Genomic DNA, 15,304 nt, shown 5'->3' with positions numbered 1-15,304 from the left:
CCCCATTCCCTGTCACCCTGCGCCACTGGGGTGAGAAAATCAGAAGTGAAGTGGAGCCTGGGAAGAAGGGAGGAGTAGGGGGAAGGTGTTTTAAGATTTGGTTTTATTTCTCATTACCCTACTCTCATGTGATTGGTAATAAATGACACTAATTTCCCAAAGTGGAGTCAGCTTTGCCCATGCCGATAATTGGTGAGTGATCTCTCCCTGTCCTTATTTCGACCCACGAGCCTTTAGTTGTATTTTCTCTCCCCTGCCCAGCTGAGGAGGGCAATGATAGAGTGGCTTTGGTGGGCACCTGGTCTTCAGCCAGGGTCAACCCACCACACTATGTAGGGGTCTACAGAATAACCAGGGAAAACAGTGGAGACTTCATCGTCATGTGATTTGATTTGTATAGACTAACTTGAAGCTTTTACTGCTGGAATGTTTGTAGGTGGTTGGCAGGAAACCTTGCACTCATCAGCATTGTTTTCAGCCATTTACTCTATGCTCTACACTCCCCTCTGTGCTAGGGGAAGGATCATGTGCCTGTACCATTTAAACACAGTAAAATGTCTGGTGTTTTTTCAGTCCTCTGTTCACTGGACCTCTCCTGGTTCTTCCTCCTGAGCCCAGACTAGAACAGCTTGCCTCAGCCCCAGCGCTAATGGCTGCTGCATCACTGCCAGCTTAGTCAAGCATTTTTGTGGGGGGAGAGCGGCTCTAGAGCGGTCAGCGGCAGTTGCCTGTCTTCTTGATATATAGGACAGCTATCTTCTTGTCTTGGTATTGCTGCTTAGGTTCCTGGTGGTTTTTTGTGTCACACCCAAGCTAGGTTACAGCTGCAGTCTTGTAACGCAAGTTCAGACATTTTGCTGGCACATGATAGCAAGACCACAGACACACGGCTCCTTGAAGATTGTGGGAAAGCTGCTTCTTTGGCGTCATCGCACTGGGCATCCTGTTCTGCATGCATTGCTCCATGAAACACTTCAGCAAGCAGTGCACATCCAGACATCTAGTCAATTCTCCAGCATTTCCGGCTGCTATGTATGTTGGAAAAAGTATACTTAGGGTATATGGTTAACCTCAGCATTAACCAAAATTTTCATTTATTAAAGAGAGAAAGAATGCTAGGATAGAGTGCTGGATGCATGCTCAAGAGATCATTCAATACAAATGCTAACGCTGGGAGAGGTTCCAGTGTATCTACCAGCCAGGACTGATGTGTGATCTTCTGATGAAGGTCATTTTACAAACTTCCCTGCTCTGTTCTGGTGTTGATTAAAACATCAACAGCTACATTCACACTTTTAGACTAGCTATGAACTTTTTTTTCTTCTCCTAGTGGCCATGAAGAACATTTATCTCCTATAACTTCAACAACTTTTTACATTTTTCTGAAAAATTCCAATTACCTCTTCTTTTACTTTTCTGTTTTCTGGACCACAAAAATGTGTTTTCTACAGCCTTCCCCCATGAGTTTTATTTTCTTTATCTGTTATCAGTCTTGTGTACTCCAAAACTGGTGTAACTTATGTGCATTATAAACATATTTTATTCTGTGTGACTTCATACCAGGTCTAGAAATTAGTTCTGGAGCTTTTCAGTTTTACTTTGTTTGCAACAATGATTAAAAATTGTTGCTCCCTTGTGACTATTTATGGATCTGTACAAAATGAGCAGATGATTTCAAACAGATAAATACTGATCACACGATAGGTAAGTGCTCCTCTTAGAGCAGTGGTTTGATTTGGGAACCTCAGGAACCCTTGTAAGCTCTGGGAGGGAGCTACGCCGCTGAAACGCTGCCTGCTGTAGGACCCCAAGTGCCTTGTCTGCACGGTGTCAGGAGACTTTCACTCTGTATTGTCTGAACAGGTTGGCTTTAGTGAATTTATTTTCCATAATTAAAACTTTTTTTTTTTTTGGCCAAGGTCATATTTTTTTTCTCTTGGCAAGCAGTCTGGCAAACACCATTAGAATTAAAAGTATAACTATAGAAGTTTTCAGGGTTTTTCTGACAAAACTGTGTGTTTGAGAGGTTTACAATAGAAAAATAAGTAGTGTTTTTACTGGTGTTTTTACCGATTTTTATAGGGTTTTGGGGAGGGTGGCAGGGGAGAAAGTAACTGAAGTCTGTGCCTGTGTTTGTAGAGCTTTGTGTGTAGAGGCTGTGTAGTCCGGCATTTCGTTGTAGGTAACACTGGCTGCATGACCAGTAGAGGGAGCCCAGAATCACAAAATCTTGGAGATATTTTTGACTGGGGGAGTTGGGGTGAGAAGCTTACTTTGATGATGTAGAGCAATTTTGTGATTATATTTGGAAGGATGTGCTAAATACTAGCAACTTATAGTGATTCTGGGAAACAGCATTTATGAAACATTGAAATGCCTGATGTCTTTTAAATGATCAAAGTGTATTAACAACTTTTATATTGGAAGGCTAATTAGTAATTTTTTTTCTCTTTCTTATGTTGCTGATTATTGTAACTTCACGTCGCCCTTACAGGAAGTAAGTAACTTTTCATTTTTTAAATCTGTTTGAAAGTGTGCAGGTGTGGGTATACTGCTTGGATGTATGTATCGATGCATATGTATATAAAATAAACACATGAGCAGAAAATTATCAGTCTTAAAGAGATACTGCTACAGAGGGTGACTGCCACGTATGAATGACTTTTAGAATACCACAATAGTTTAAAATAATTTCACCCAAAAGATGATAAATAGTATGGAAGTTCTGCATCTGAAGGCTGTAAACGGTAAACATACTCCTCACTTGTAGACTGTAGCAACAGAACTTGGAGCATATTGGTTTGAAATATGTTATGGCTCTAAAAATTCACAGATATCGAGTTACAAAGCAGAACTTTATTGTATCCAGTTTGATTTAACTGAATCGAAGTTGAACTGATTTGGAGTGTTCCAAAAACTTAGGTCAAACTGTGCCATTTTTGACATTGAAAGATACTCAGCCTTATATTTGGCAGTCCTTGGCTGCTATATTAATACATGCCAGCAGCTCTGAGCAGAACGAGTATGTCCTCAGACTGTAGGAGCATTTAGAAAGCATGCGATAAGTAGTATGGATCCCTCAGAAACTGCTCTATGATTCAGACATCAGTATGCATCATGGGATCTTCGATTGCTAACTTTTCTAACTACAGTCCCATGTATTGTGATAGCAACATGTATTGCAAGCGTTTCCAGCATCCCTTGTGGGTAACATTTGGGAATTTTAATGTAGAGTTTTAAGGATGCCTGTACTGACGGAAGAATAGGCAAGTCATTGGTTAACATGGGTCAAAACAGCAGAGATACAGGACACCATGGAATTACAGTTTGAGCTGCTAGCTCAAAATAAATCCAACCGGACAGTGTCCAGATTATTATTTCATTTGCAACTTGACTTAAGCATGTGTGGGTATTTTTGTGCTCGTTATAGACATAGCCAAGTCCAGTTTTCAAGAAGGGTGGATATGGCCCTTTGCTTGCATGCCAAATTATTTAGGAATTGCAGATATCTGTATGAAACAACCATAACAGTAGTTAAAGTGCTTCTTGGCTCAGTAGCTGATACGACTTTCTTTGTAAGTCAGAGAGTAGTTTCTATTGTCCACTTGCCAGTTGGCTAGACTCTGAAGATTAAGATGTCTGCTGTGAGCACAGTAGTGGTCATGACATATTGCCAAATCCTCTATTTTGGGTTCATTCATCTAGTATCATTTTAATTGGTTAATGATATCTAAAAATAAGTGTGGAGTCCAGAATATCTACATCAGAATAGGAGAAGAATACAAATCATGCATACATACACATTCAGTTTTGTTTCTTGTTGAGATATTAAATTTGTCTTCCACTGCAGAGTCAGCAAGTTCTTTCTGTCTTGCAGAGAAAGTCTTAATCTGTGATAATGTTTCACTAAAAACATCCAAGACTGTGAGAGTTGAAATTGCTTCACTTTATGTACGTTAACATATGGAAGAAATTATACAACCAGAACTGCTCTATTAAACGCTTTGTGTCTTTACTTGTCAAACATTAATACAATAAAGAAAAAGTGTGAAGAGAAGTATCCTACTTATTCCAAAACTGTTTTAAGTAATCATTAAACTCAATGGAATCTCTTAATTTTCTGTGCTACTGCTAGCAGTATCGTTGTATTTCTACCATATTTAGTTTTGTATTCTCTTATAGTATTATATCAAAAGCAGATGTGGAATTAGTTTTATTTGCAGGGGAAAAAAGGAAACAATAAAAACTTGTCCAAATTTTCCTATTGCATGATTATATTTAGAATACTCAAGAAATAGATATATGTTAAATATCTGATGTGTTTATCAACAAGCAGCATTTTTACCTGTACTTTTTGATTTTAGATGTAGTAATGTGATACATTAGGTGACCAATAGTAAATAAATTATATTGGACAGGACTTCCTGTCCTGAGGACACTATAGTTTAATTTTTTACCAGAAGAGCAATTGCCACACTGTCCTTCTTGCCATTAAATTAATGCATATACAATAAGGATGAATTTTGTTGTAACAGAGCCATGGAAATCAACAGAAGGCATCATCATATGAAAGATGACAATTTCAGTCCAGTTTTATTTATAAAAAAAGATCAGTCATGCAATTTTCAACAAAGATTGGATGTTGTGTTATAATATTGCATAATAAAGAACAGTAGCTTCTGATGGACTTTTAAAGCCCTGTTCCTGGTTTGTAGTTGAGTATATAATTAATCCTGAAATACTTAGCAACACACTTAATTTAATGCACAGGCATTGTTCCACTTAACCAAGTGGAATATATTTACGTGGCTAAAGATAAGCGTGCGTGCAGGCTAGGGACCCAAGGGAAGAAGCACAGTTTCAGATTCAGTCCCTGAGTACACCGTGTACATTAGTCAGTAAATGGGGACAAAGATGTGGTAGTACATCTATAAATCTTGTACTTTATTTTTTAAATTAAAATGAAGTAAAGTAATTTATGACTACCTTCTTCCCCACTGTTTCTTAGATCAGCTTTTCAGAATAGTGTAAGTGTGGCTAGGGTAGAAACATTTGCTTTCTTTTTCTGATGTAAACACGCATATATTACAAAGACATCTCTGTACAAGTACCCTTTTTTTCCTAGTGTGGTGTGTTTCTTTTTAAATAGTCCCTTAACATGCATTCCACAGTGGTATTACAATTACTACCTTGAGTAGGTCAATCTCTTAATCTCTAAAACAACTCTAATTAGAAAAGATAGTGCTTCCTAGAAAGTACAAATGTGCTTGTATTTATGTATAGTAATGCATGCTGGCCATGTTAAACTAGAAGAAGGATTAACTATGTATCACTTTTAATTTTAAATGCATTCTTCCTGGGCTCTTTGTTATTCTTTTGTTGCCTTTCATCCTATGGGATGCAGCTGCCCTTGAACTTGGTACTGTTTTGATCATTCATGTGCAGCAGCCACATTGTCTGTAACATTTTTAAAATGAGGCTTCATGGTGTTATTTACGAAGTAATTTCACATAAATATTTGGACTTTGGTTCTCTTAGCATGTGAAGCTGGTTGCTGTATGAAGAAAAGCATAATTATAATTCACAGACTTTTTGCCTCGAGCCTAGGGGACAGATGCATATGATTAAGTTTGAAACTGGCCTGTTATTGTAATGTAGATGTTTTCAGGGTTGAGAGAATTTAAAAAAAAAAAAAAAGGGAAAAAAAAAAAAGCCAGGCAAGCATGAGTTTTAAAAAAAAAAATAGACCGAGGGAATAGTTTTACAAGAGGCACTCAATCTTGGACTGCACAATTTTATTTTTCAGTGGAACCTCTCCATTAGCTTGCCTGAATGCAATGCTTCATACTAACACTCGTGTAGGTGATGGAACATTCTTCAAAATCCCCGGGAAGTCGGGACTTTACGCTCTCAAAGTAAGTTTAAATTTTGTATGTGGAAAGTACATAGCACTATTAATCCATTTTATGAATGTCTCAATAGATATAAAGGTAAACAGATTAGATTCTTTGGAGAGGAAATGACCTGATAGTCCTTCTAAGTGCTTTCAGATGTCTTTTAAAAGGATTTATAATGAAAGTAAACATTGAATATTTTATCCTAGAAAGCATATACATGTTCTTGAATTTGGCATGTGGTATAAAAAACATGTAGCTTAGCTAAAATGCTGCTTTTTCAGAGTTGTTCACAGAAAGGCCTTTGTTTTATGAGCGGTGAGCTCAAGAGAATCACTGACTTTCTCATTAAGTAATGGTATTAATGTTTGATTTTTGAATAGTGCAAAATAATTTGCAAGTCTATTATAAATAAGCTTTTAGTTTACAGGTTGCATCATTACTTTTAAGAAGGAATATAATTATAGTGATAGAATTTTGCCTTTATGCTGTTTCTATTCCTTTTCCTCTTTATTTTTCTTTTTTGGTATATATATGACGGTTTCTGTGGGTGGAAATTTTTTCTTGCTCTACGTGATCAAACTTAGAGGGGCTTCACAATAGGAGTGGAGGAATGTGAGGCAGAGGTGAGAAACAAGGAAGTCAGATTGTATGTGGCAGTTTAAATGAAGTCAGTTAAAATTTTGGACTGGGGGGAAGGACCTTTTGTAATTTATGACACACTTATTTGATGTAAGGGTTTAAAAACTATAAAACTATATAGATTTACCAGTTCCTGATAACTAAAAATTCTGTATCTGGGATTAAATTAATAGTTTTCAGAAGCTCTATTTCCTAATTTACTAAAACAAATGCTGCTGTTTTTCTTTAAATCGGGAGATATTCTTGGCACAAATCCAGGTATTCACAATCACTCCCATGCTTGTGAGCTCCAGGTTGCTTCAGCTATTTGAATTCAGGAAACAGGCAAAGGCAGAAAAGAAACATTAAAGGATTTGTGTTTTGCTTCAGCATTGTGGACATTCAACTGGAAAACTAGGATTTTTAGCATCCAAACAAGTCTGTTTCTGTTAAAAAAAAAAAAAAAAGTGGAAAATCTTGCATTTTATTTGACATTTTTTAAAGAAAGAGTATACTGTGATTTCACAAAATAGCTTTTTTGCATTTGCTTTGCAAGTTGTTTCATAAAGGTCTGTTTTAATGTATTTCTCTGAAGTAACTCACAAGCATATTTTATTTTATTCTCTTTTTTGAAATGTAAGCATAAGAGTACACTGCAGTAATCTATTTTTGGAGATGCAGCAGGATCATGATTTATTTTTTTTCTTCTTAATTTTAGTTTTTTTTTTCTTTCGTAACTGTAGAAAGAAGAATCAACATGCCCTACTGATGGAACATTGGATTTAGGATGTGAATCTGAGTTAGATGGCACTGAAATGGCTGAGACAAACAATAATAATGGAGAAGAAAATGGTGGTAGGTGTTTTAATTTCAATATTAGAGGGCATATTTTGGGAAAAGAAAAAGTATTGTTTTCTTAAGATTTTCATGTTGTGATTTCTAAACAGTATAAGTAATGTTTTGTTCTCCGTGGAACTATTTTTGAGTGACTCTCTCTCTTTTTTGACCTTATAAAGAAGTCAGGAACACCAAGTGGCTTTATTTAACTTAGATTTGTAAAAGACAATGAATAGTGCTGTTGGGTGTGTTTTGAGTAGGTAATTTTTTGGCTTACAATTTTTTTGTTCTAGGCCCCACAGCTAAAGAGTAATTTGCCTTACCAGACTTCAGACTTGCAGTTGTTGGATAGACATCTCACTGATTTCAGTGTGGGCATGTGGGCTTGGTCCCACAGTAGAGTTCTGGGCACAGGGCAAAGGTTTGTATTTTGTTTGTTTCAGGCAGAGATTCTCCTGAGTGCCGTGTTGACATAAAGACAAGTTGAAGTATCAAATCCTGTGCATTTTTTTTTCTCTAAAATAACGATAAACTGAAACATTGCAACAACTTGAAAATGGCAACTTTAGAAATATTTTTTCTTTTCGAGAGGTAATAATTGCTCATAAAGAAAACACAGTTCTTCAGTCACCTGAAATTACTTGCAAGTAATAGAAATTAACATTCTTCTTATTAAAACTACACTCTTGTAATGCTTATAAAGTGAATATAAATTTATATAAAATTTATTTTATATAAAATTCAAGCTTTCCAGGACCTCTGAATTAAACCTTTCCTTGATCAGTTCTTCTCTTCTGCTGCCCCCTCACAACCTGTCCCACTGGTGGACCGCAGCCCACTGTTTGGCTCACTTCTTATTTGGTGAGAGGGTGTCCTGTTTACAACTAGGGCATGAAAAAAGGTGAGCTTACATTATTGTTCTGCTACATACTTCCTTTTTGATCTTAAGCAACTTATTTAGCTTCCGCACTGCACCTGTACAGGATTGATACTGCTATTTCAGTATTCACAAAATGCTCAGTGATAGGAGTAACAGAACTACCTACAATAGGTTGTTGTGGATTTAGTGGTGAAGTTTTGAAGCTCAGTGGAAAAACAAAAGTCAAGAATTATTAAATGGCTCTGCTTCTTCATTTTCTTTGATATATTATGTCTATAACTTAACAAACTCTGTGTGTGCAGTGGTTTTAGGCTTTTGTGGTATATACTGCATGTGTAAGAGAACATATATATTTGTAGTTCTTCAACAATTCCTGTTTGATACTCAGACAAATTGTTGATGTACACTTCCCTAAGTCGCAGGAACAATACAGCGGTGAAAAACAACCTAAATACAGTTACAGATAGGAAAGCAAAAGTTGATGTTATTTCTTACAAACAAGTAAAAATCAGGGGCAAAACCCTGACAATTATTTAGGAGTGGTAGGATGTAAATAAGGATGCCAGAATGCCAGAAGTAGAAAATTGCTGGGTTTTGACTGGGAGGAGACTGCATGCTATTTTCACAGTTTACAGTAATAAAAATAATTCTAGCACTTGTGGTGACATAAAAGAGCAGCTGCTAAAATTAAACATTTTAAAATATTTGGGGTAGAGCAGTAAATTACACCTAGATTGTTTTTAAAGCTGAGAACTTTCCCTCATACTTCATCTTTAACAAATCTTGGAAAGCTGCGATATGTTTAACTTTTTGAAAACAAGACATTTTAAATTTTTTAATGTCATGCTTTGGATATATTTGAAAAGAGTAAATGGGATGGCAATGGTGAGTCTATATTGCATATAGAGAGGCCAATGCTGGATGTCATCAATAAGGAATTGAAGACAACATGTCTTGTATCAGTCGGCTGATACAGAACGTAGTTTTGTCAAACATGTATGATAATAGCTTTTCTTGAGACTGAAAGTTTTGTTGTTAAAGGTGTCTATTGATATATATGTAGAATTCTAGAAGTGGTTTCATTTAGAGTATAGAATACTTGGCTTAAAAACAAGACCATGCCCAAGAAATGCAGACAGTTTTAAGTGGATTGAAAATCACAAACTATTAAATCTGCAAAAGCATAGGAATCACTATCCACAGTAGGTATTTTTGTTATTCTCTTGAGGATGCGATTTGATCACTCTCATTCAAATCCTTCTTGATTAAATTTATTGATAATAAATAATAATATTGAGACCCCTCTTGCCTTGTAAATGATTACAGTTGAACAGCAACATGAATTTTTTTAGACTTTGAAGAAAGAAGGTCACGTTTGTGCAGTGGAAACATGTGTTTAATAAATCAGTAAATCTGAAAAGCATTTAAGGATCACAATAGAAAGTTAATTGAACATGAATGAGATGTTTTTGCTAATTAGTCCAATGCAGTTCTTGGACTATAATTCTGGTAGTACTGATTAAAGAATATACGCACAGAGTTTCCTTTGGGTATAGCACTAGTTAAATGGTTACTAGTCTATTGCATTCATTATAGCTGCAGGAATGAATTAAGAAAAATAGGAAAGGATTTAGAAAAGACATGTAAGAACTACTGAGTGAACAAATACCTCCTTTGCTCTGGGAAATTTAATAGGGACAATCTAGTTAGTTTATCAAAGGTAAGGTGGTGACTTGATCGGTTTGTAAATATTTGAGAAAAGGTATTTCTATAGAAAATATTTGGTCTAGCAGACCAAATCTAACAAGATGTCCATCAATTAAATTTTTCACACTAAAGCTGGGATTTTTTTTTTTTATTTCCAAGAAATTATTCTGCAGCATAAAAATACCATTTGATTCAGTACAAAAAACACTTTATGAAATTCTCTAACTTGTGTTTTAGAACAGGTCAACAGATACAATGTCTCCTTTCAGCCTTAGTATGTATGATATACAAGAGGATGGACATTGTTTGCACATTGTATTCTTAATTGCTCAATTGATTGCATTTTTATTTGCTCATTTCCACTGTAGTAGAGTCCAGAAGCCCCAGTTCTGAGGAAGTGATCAGAAATTGTTTAGCAAGAGTTTAAAAAAATGCCACTTTAAAGTTAGCTGGAAGCAGAGGATGAAACCCTAAGCAACAGCCTCAATCTGTTTGTGGGCTTTTAGATGATAGTCTTCAGCTTGCAGAGTAAAAAGTACCAGCTGACACTCAGGCAGAGAAGAATCACATTATTACCCAGCAGGCACATTTTTCCCAGTATAAATGCAGGCTACTGAACAATTTTATTAGCATAATAATATGAAAATTCCTCACAGTTATAAACACATGATTTGGCAAAAGCTGTTACTCTACATCAGTATTGCTAAACTGACAACTGGAATGGTCACACCTCAGGATTTTTCAGATGCTGTGAAGAAATCTTTCTTTCCCCACCTTCTCCAAAGGCATACATTAAAGAAACTCTTTAGGCTACAGTTGATTTTGTTTGGAATGGGATTTCTATAGAAGCTCTCTAGCAGTCTCATGTCTTTTTATAAATTCCATTACCCTCAAATGCAGGGGCAGCATGTAAAGATTCAGTCGGTAAAAGAATTAAAATCCCAATTACTGTAGCCTGGGAAGACGATGACTATAATATCCTTTTGCCCATCAATAGGATGTTCTGTTCTCAAAAAGCATTTGTCCCTAGGGTTTCTGAAGCCAGGGCTAATGCATCAGCCACGGAGTGCAGTTGATTAAAAATTGTCTTCACACAAGCCAGTGGAATGTGCAATGATGTAACTGTGGAGAATGCAGCAATTCCTACAGTAGCGTGACTTCAACCCTCAACCCAGCCCAACCCAACCATAGGTTCTGATGTTTGCCCAAATATGAGCAACATATGTCTCCTCTTGAGACACTTTGGTTTTCAGCACTTCCTAAAACTCTAAGTCCTTCAACTGCAAACATGAAACAGCAGAATTAGTTTCTTAGGCAGTTTTCTTAGAGATAGTACATGAAATGATAGACGATAGAGGATCAGATTCATGCTGAATCCTGAAATTTTGTCTTTGTAGCTGCTGTGCTCTTGAACACCTTGTGCTCTTTGGACTAGGAAGCCACTAGGATAACTCCTGTAGTGAGGAATTAATATTCACCATTGTTTGAAACTTGAGTCCACATTTAGATGTTCAGTTCCTTTCTGGGAACGGACTTTATGGCAATTGAGGGAAACCTGTTATCCTTAGCATCTTGTCTCTTGGGAATAATATTGGATGTATCTGCTGAATATGTCCATTGCACATGGCAACATCTGGATGTGGGATAGATCCTTCTAAAAGCAGAAGGGCAGTAACATAATAACACCTCGAAGATAGAGTTTTGGATGACACATCTGAAAGAGACAGTATTTCCTTTTTTTTTTTTGGTTTTGGTGGGGTTTTTTTTCATCTTCCTGCAAGTAGCTATAAAATAAAAATAGTGTACCCAGGATCGAGTTTAACTTCTGTTTGTTTCATTGCCACTGGAGGGAAATCATAAGAATAAGAGAAGATAGCGGTGGAGCTTGAGGGAGAGATCTTTCTCATCTGCTTTTTTTGCTATATAGTAGAGTTAATGAGGCCTAAGAAATTGGTGGCTTAGTGATGACAGGCTGTATATTTTTAGTGGAAAATGTTGACTTCCTTTGTAACAAGGATTCACAGTTTTCAAAGCTTTGTGAAATGTTTGGGCTCAAAAACATGCCGAGAATATAATGTGTTCAGTGCAAGCTACCAAGCTGATGTGGTATTTGATGTCTTTTTCCAAAAAATTCTATTCAATATTATTTATCATTTCACAGTGCTAGTATTGCTTTTCAAAAAGAATATTATATTCACAGTAGTGCCCTTGATGTATGCATCTGTTTTTGCTTGTTTTGGCGAACTTGTACAATTAACCAACTCCCAAACTGGTTTTCATTTTCAAGAGCTAATGGCAACAGTCAAGTTCTGAATTGTTCAGATTTTGCAAGTTGGGCTCTAGAGATCAAAGAGTGATGGAGGTGAATTACTTGATACATCTGTGTTGGCAAAGCGTGACCATTTATGTCAATACAAGTATAGATCTGTGTCACCCAAAGAAAATATTGAATTTTATGGGTATTTTAGAGAGAGCTTTTGTGTGTATGTTTTCCTAAGGGAGTTCTCTGTGTAGTTTCATAACTCGAGAGTATGTGCGTACATTTTATGCTTGAGGTAGACTCTAGTCTTTAGCATATGGTAGCAATATTAATTTGTGTTTTGTAATGTGGCCATTAGTAAACAGTCCTTCTCATCTGCTGTGGTTTCTGTAACAAAGAAGGAAGTGAACTGCTCTTGATTTTACTGGTTTGATTTTAAATCAGTATGGTCTGTCTGAAATTGGAATTAATTGTGCTATTTATTTGGGGAAAATAAGCCTCTTAAAGCACTCCAGGAATTTTTCTGTCCATCTAGTTACATTAAATCTGTTTATAATTATTCCTAATAACTTTCAGTGGCAGTGAGACAGAATAATTTTAAGTTGTATTCCTGTAAAAAATGTTTCTTTGAAGAAATACATCTTCTAATATGTTTTATGTAGGTGTCATATTTCTTGGGCAGTGAAGGTAAAAGGTAATAAAAAATTAGAGATGGCCTATAAAATTTGAAATTAAAAGATAGCATTGCTGATTTTTATAAATGATAGCTTTTCATAATAATTACCAAAACTGGTGCTGGAAAAATGGGAGAGAGGAAGTTATTTTAAATGGAGGTTGTCAAAAACATTTTTAACATACTCTTTTTGCTAAGTAATTCTAATTCTATCATTTATGTTAACATTCTCTGAACACTCACTGAGGAGGTCTTATCTTCAGAAATCCAGCTGCTCTTCCAGCTCATAACCTAACAGTTTATGGCTTAATAGTTGCTTTTTGCTTTATTCCTTCGCTCAGTCCTGGCCCTTGAAGAAGCCGATTTAAAGAATGGAGCCTAATTATTCTCCACTAAATGGAAATGCCTCCTGTAGGCTTAAAGCTGCTCTTGTTCGCTTTTTCTACCGTAGCAATAATGGTGAATCCTCTTTATTTGCTACCCAAATATTTTTCCTTCATCTGTCGCATTCTTTCAGGGTTCCCTAGCATCCAGTTTATTTTTAGCATTCTTTTCTGATAAAGCTTTTCAAGTGAACATGGACCTGATAATATTCATGCATCTTCAGTGGTTATGGACAAAGTAGCTGCAGCTTTCCAAAGTAGTATGTATGTACAAAGACCACCGACTCTTCTTGAAGTTGTTTTTCTTTTACTGTGTTCTTTGGTTTCCGTAGCAGAAATGCCTGCTCTGTTCTTAAGGCATTGTTATTTTCACTAGGGTCATCAATATTCATTTCGAACACTTACATATTTTTCTGTCATATTTTCCCCTTTTTTTACTTCTGACCCATTCAGAGAAAAGCAGTTTGACTTTATCCATATAAACAAACAAATAAATAAATACAATTTTCTGTGGTCACAGACATTGTAGTATGGTCAGATTTTGGCACAGATTGATTAAAATTACTAAGTAGCAGAACATGTTTTAAAGATAAATTTATTCAGTCTTATATTTGTATTTAATTTCCTACAGAAAAGTCAATTCATATTGTTTTGTAAACATTTACTATCTTGATTACCATCTAAATAAAGCCTGTATATCAATTTTCATATTATTTTTTGCTAATAAAGTGAATAGACTGTATAAATTATTAAGCAATTATAAAAATCTAAATACATTATGTTAATTTATAATGTTTGTATCTTCTACTTTTGGGAAATAGGCAATGACATTTTTTATATACTAGACGGTTAAGTTTATAGCCACGATTTGTATCAAGCTGGTTTGAAATGGAAATTTAATTAAAACATGGATAACAATATTTAAAATTGCTTCTTACTATTTTAAGCTACTAAATATATGAAAGAAAATACTTATAATGTACAAAATACATTATAGAAAGGAAGTATCATTTGTTCTGAATAAATGAAGTTGACTTTCTCTAATCACCATGTCATTTGAAAAATTTTAAGCAGCAGATTTTAGCCTCACATACCTATTTCTTTAATCATAAACTACAGGAAAAAGTTTGTTTTTCAAAACTCTGAAGGAACCACATTTGGATTGCACTTAACCGAACCAGCCTTGAGTGAGGTATTCCTTCTGTACCTGCAGAAGAGATTACAGCAATGGAAAACTATGTATTTTTTCAGTGGGTTTCAGTTCCAGTTGCTTCACCCATTAGAACTATCCCTGTTCCTTGGTTTAACTTTGTTGTCAAAGCTTTAAAGAAACAGAAGCAAAAGAATCCAATATACTGATAGTATTTTTATGTAAAATTGCAGTAATGATAGAAATAAGAAGTATGACCTCTAATAGACCCTGTCACAATTTCAGGGTTTACTGTTAAAAGAAAAATGAATGAAAGCACAAAATCAATATAGAGCTATGTTTATTTTTATTCTTGTGCTGTATCGTGACTTTGACATTAACAGTTGTAGTGTTGAGAATTATCAGTTAGTGTTGCCAGACCTCTCCAGGATGAACTTTATCATGAAAATAAATAGGGGAGACTCTTGGATAACATCCCAGATTAATGAAAATCAGAATTTCCCATTTGAACAAGGAGGTAATAGGAGTTGCAGTCATCCCGGAGAACAGGAATAGGTTTTTCGTGACAGGTCATGTTGTATCCTCTCTTAGGATAGGGAGGGAGGGACAGCTAAGTATATAACAGTTTCCATTCTTTAGGCATGTTAAAATTCGTTCTGTTCTCCTCTCTTTAACTCTGGGGTTTGTGTGCTCACACTATTTCTGTTTTTTATTCACTTCTTTGATTCTCAGACTTTGCCAGGAAACAGTAAAAAAATTCTCTTTGAAAGCAAAGACAAAAGCTGGGTAATTTGAAATGTCAGGTTTTTATTTTGGTGTAGGTGTTCTTTGTCTCAGGAGCTTAGCTATTGCGGTGATTTAGATTATATAAACTTGCTATTGTTTGTTTTCTGCTGACA

The 15,304-nt window shown here is 35.6% G+C and overlaps 1 protein-coding gene across 1 annotated transcript in view; it reads left to right on the top strand.

Moving 5' to 3' along the window:
- Positions 1–5,806: 5,806 nt before the first annotated feature.
- ASXL3 (additional sex combs like transcriptional regulator 3) overlaps positions 5,807–15,304 on the top strand; it is a gene marked incomplete at its 5' end in the record, with an annotated part of 67,023 nt that continues 57,525 nt past the window's right edge. Inside the window, 2 exons of the mRNA XM_009709273.1 lie at positions 5,807–5,915; positions 7,259–7,370. Of these exons, the coding sequence (XP_009707575.1) occupies positions 5,807–5,915; positions 7,259–7,370 (221 nt within the window). The remainder of the gene's footprint in view (positions 5,916–7,258; positions 7,371–15,304) is intronic.

This window comes from Cariama cristata, unplaced genomic scaffold (genome assembly GCF_000690535.1).
Source record: "Cariama cristata isolate BGI_N322 unplaced genomic scaffold, ASM69053v1 scaffold1691, whole genome shotgun sequence".
NCBI lineage: Eukaryota > Metazoa > Chordata > Aves > Cariamiformes > Cariamidae > Cariama > Cariama cristata.
Note: the sequence above shows the minus strand (reverse complement) of the source record. Positions and strands in the feature narration are given on the sequence as shown.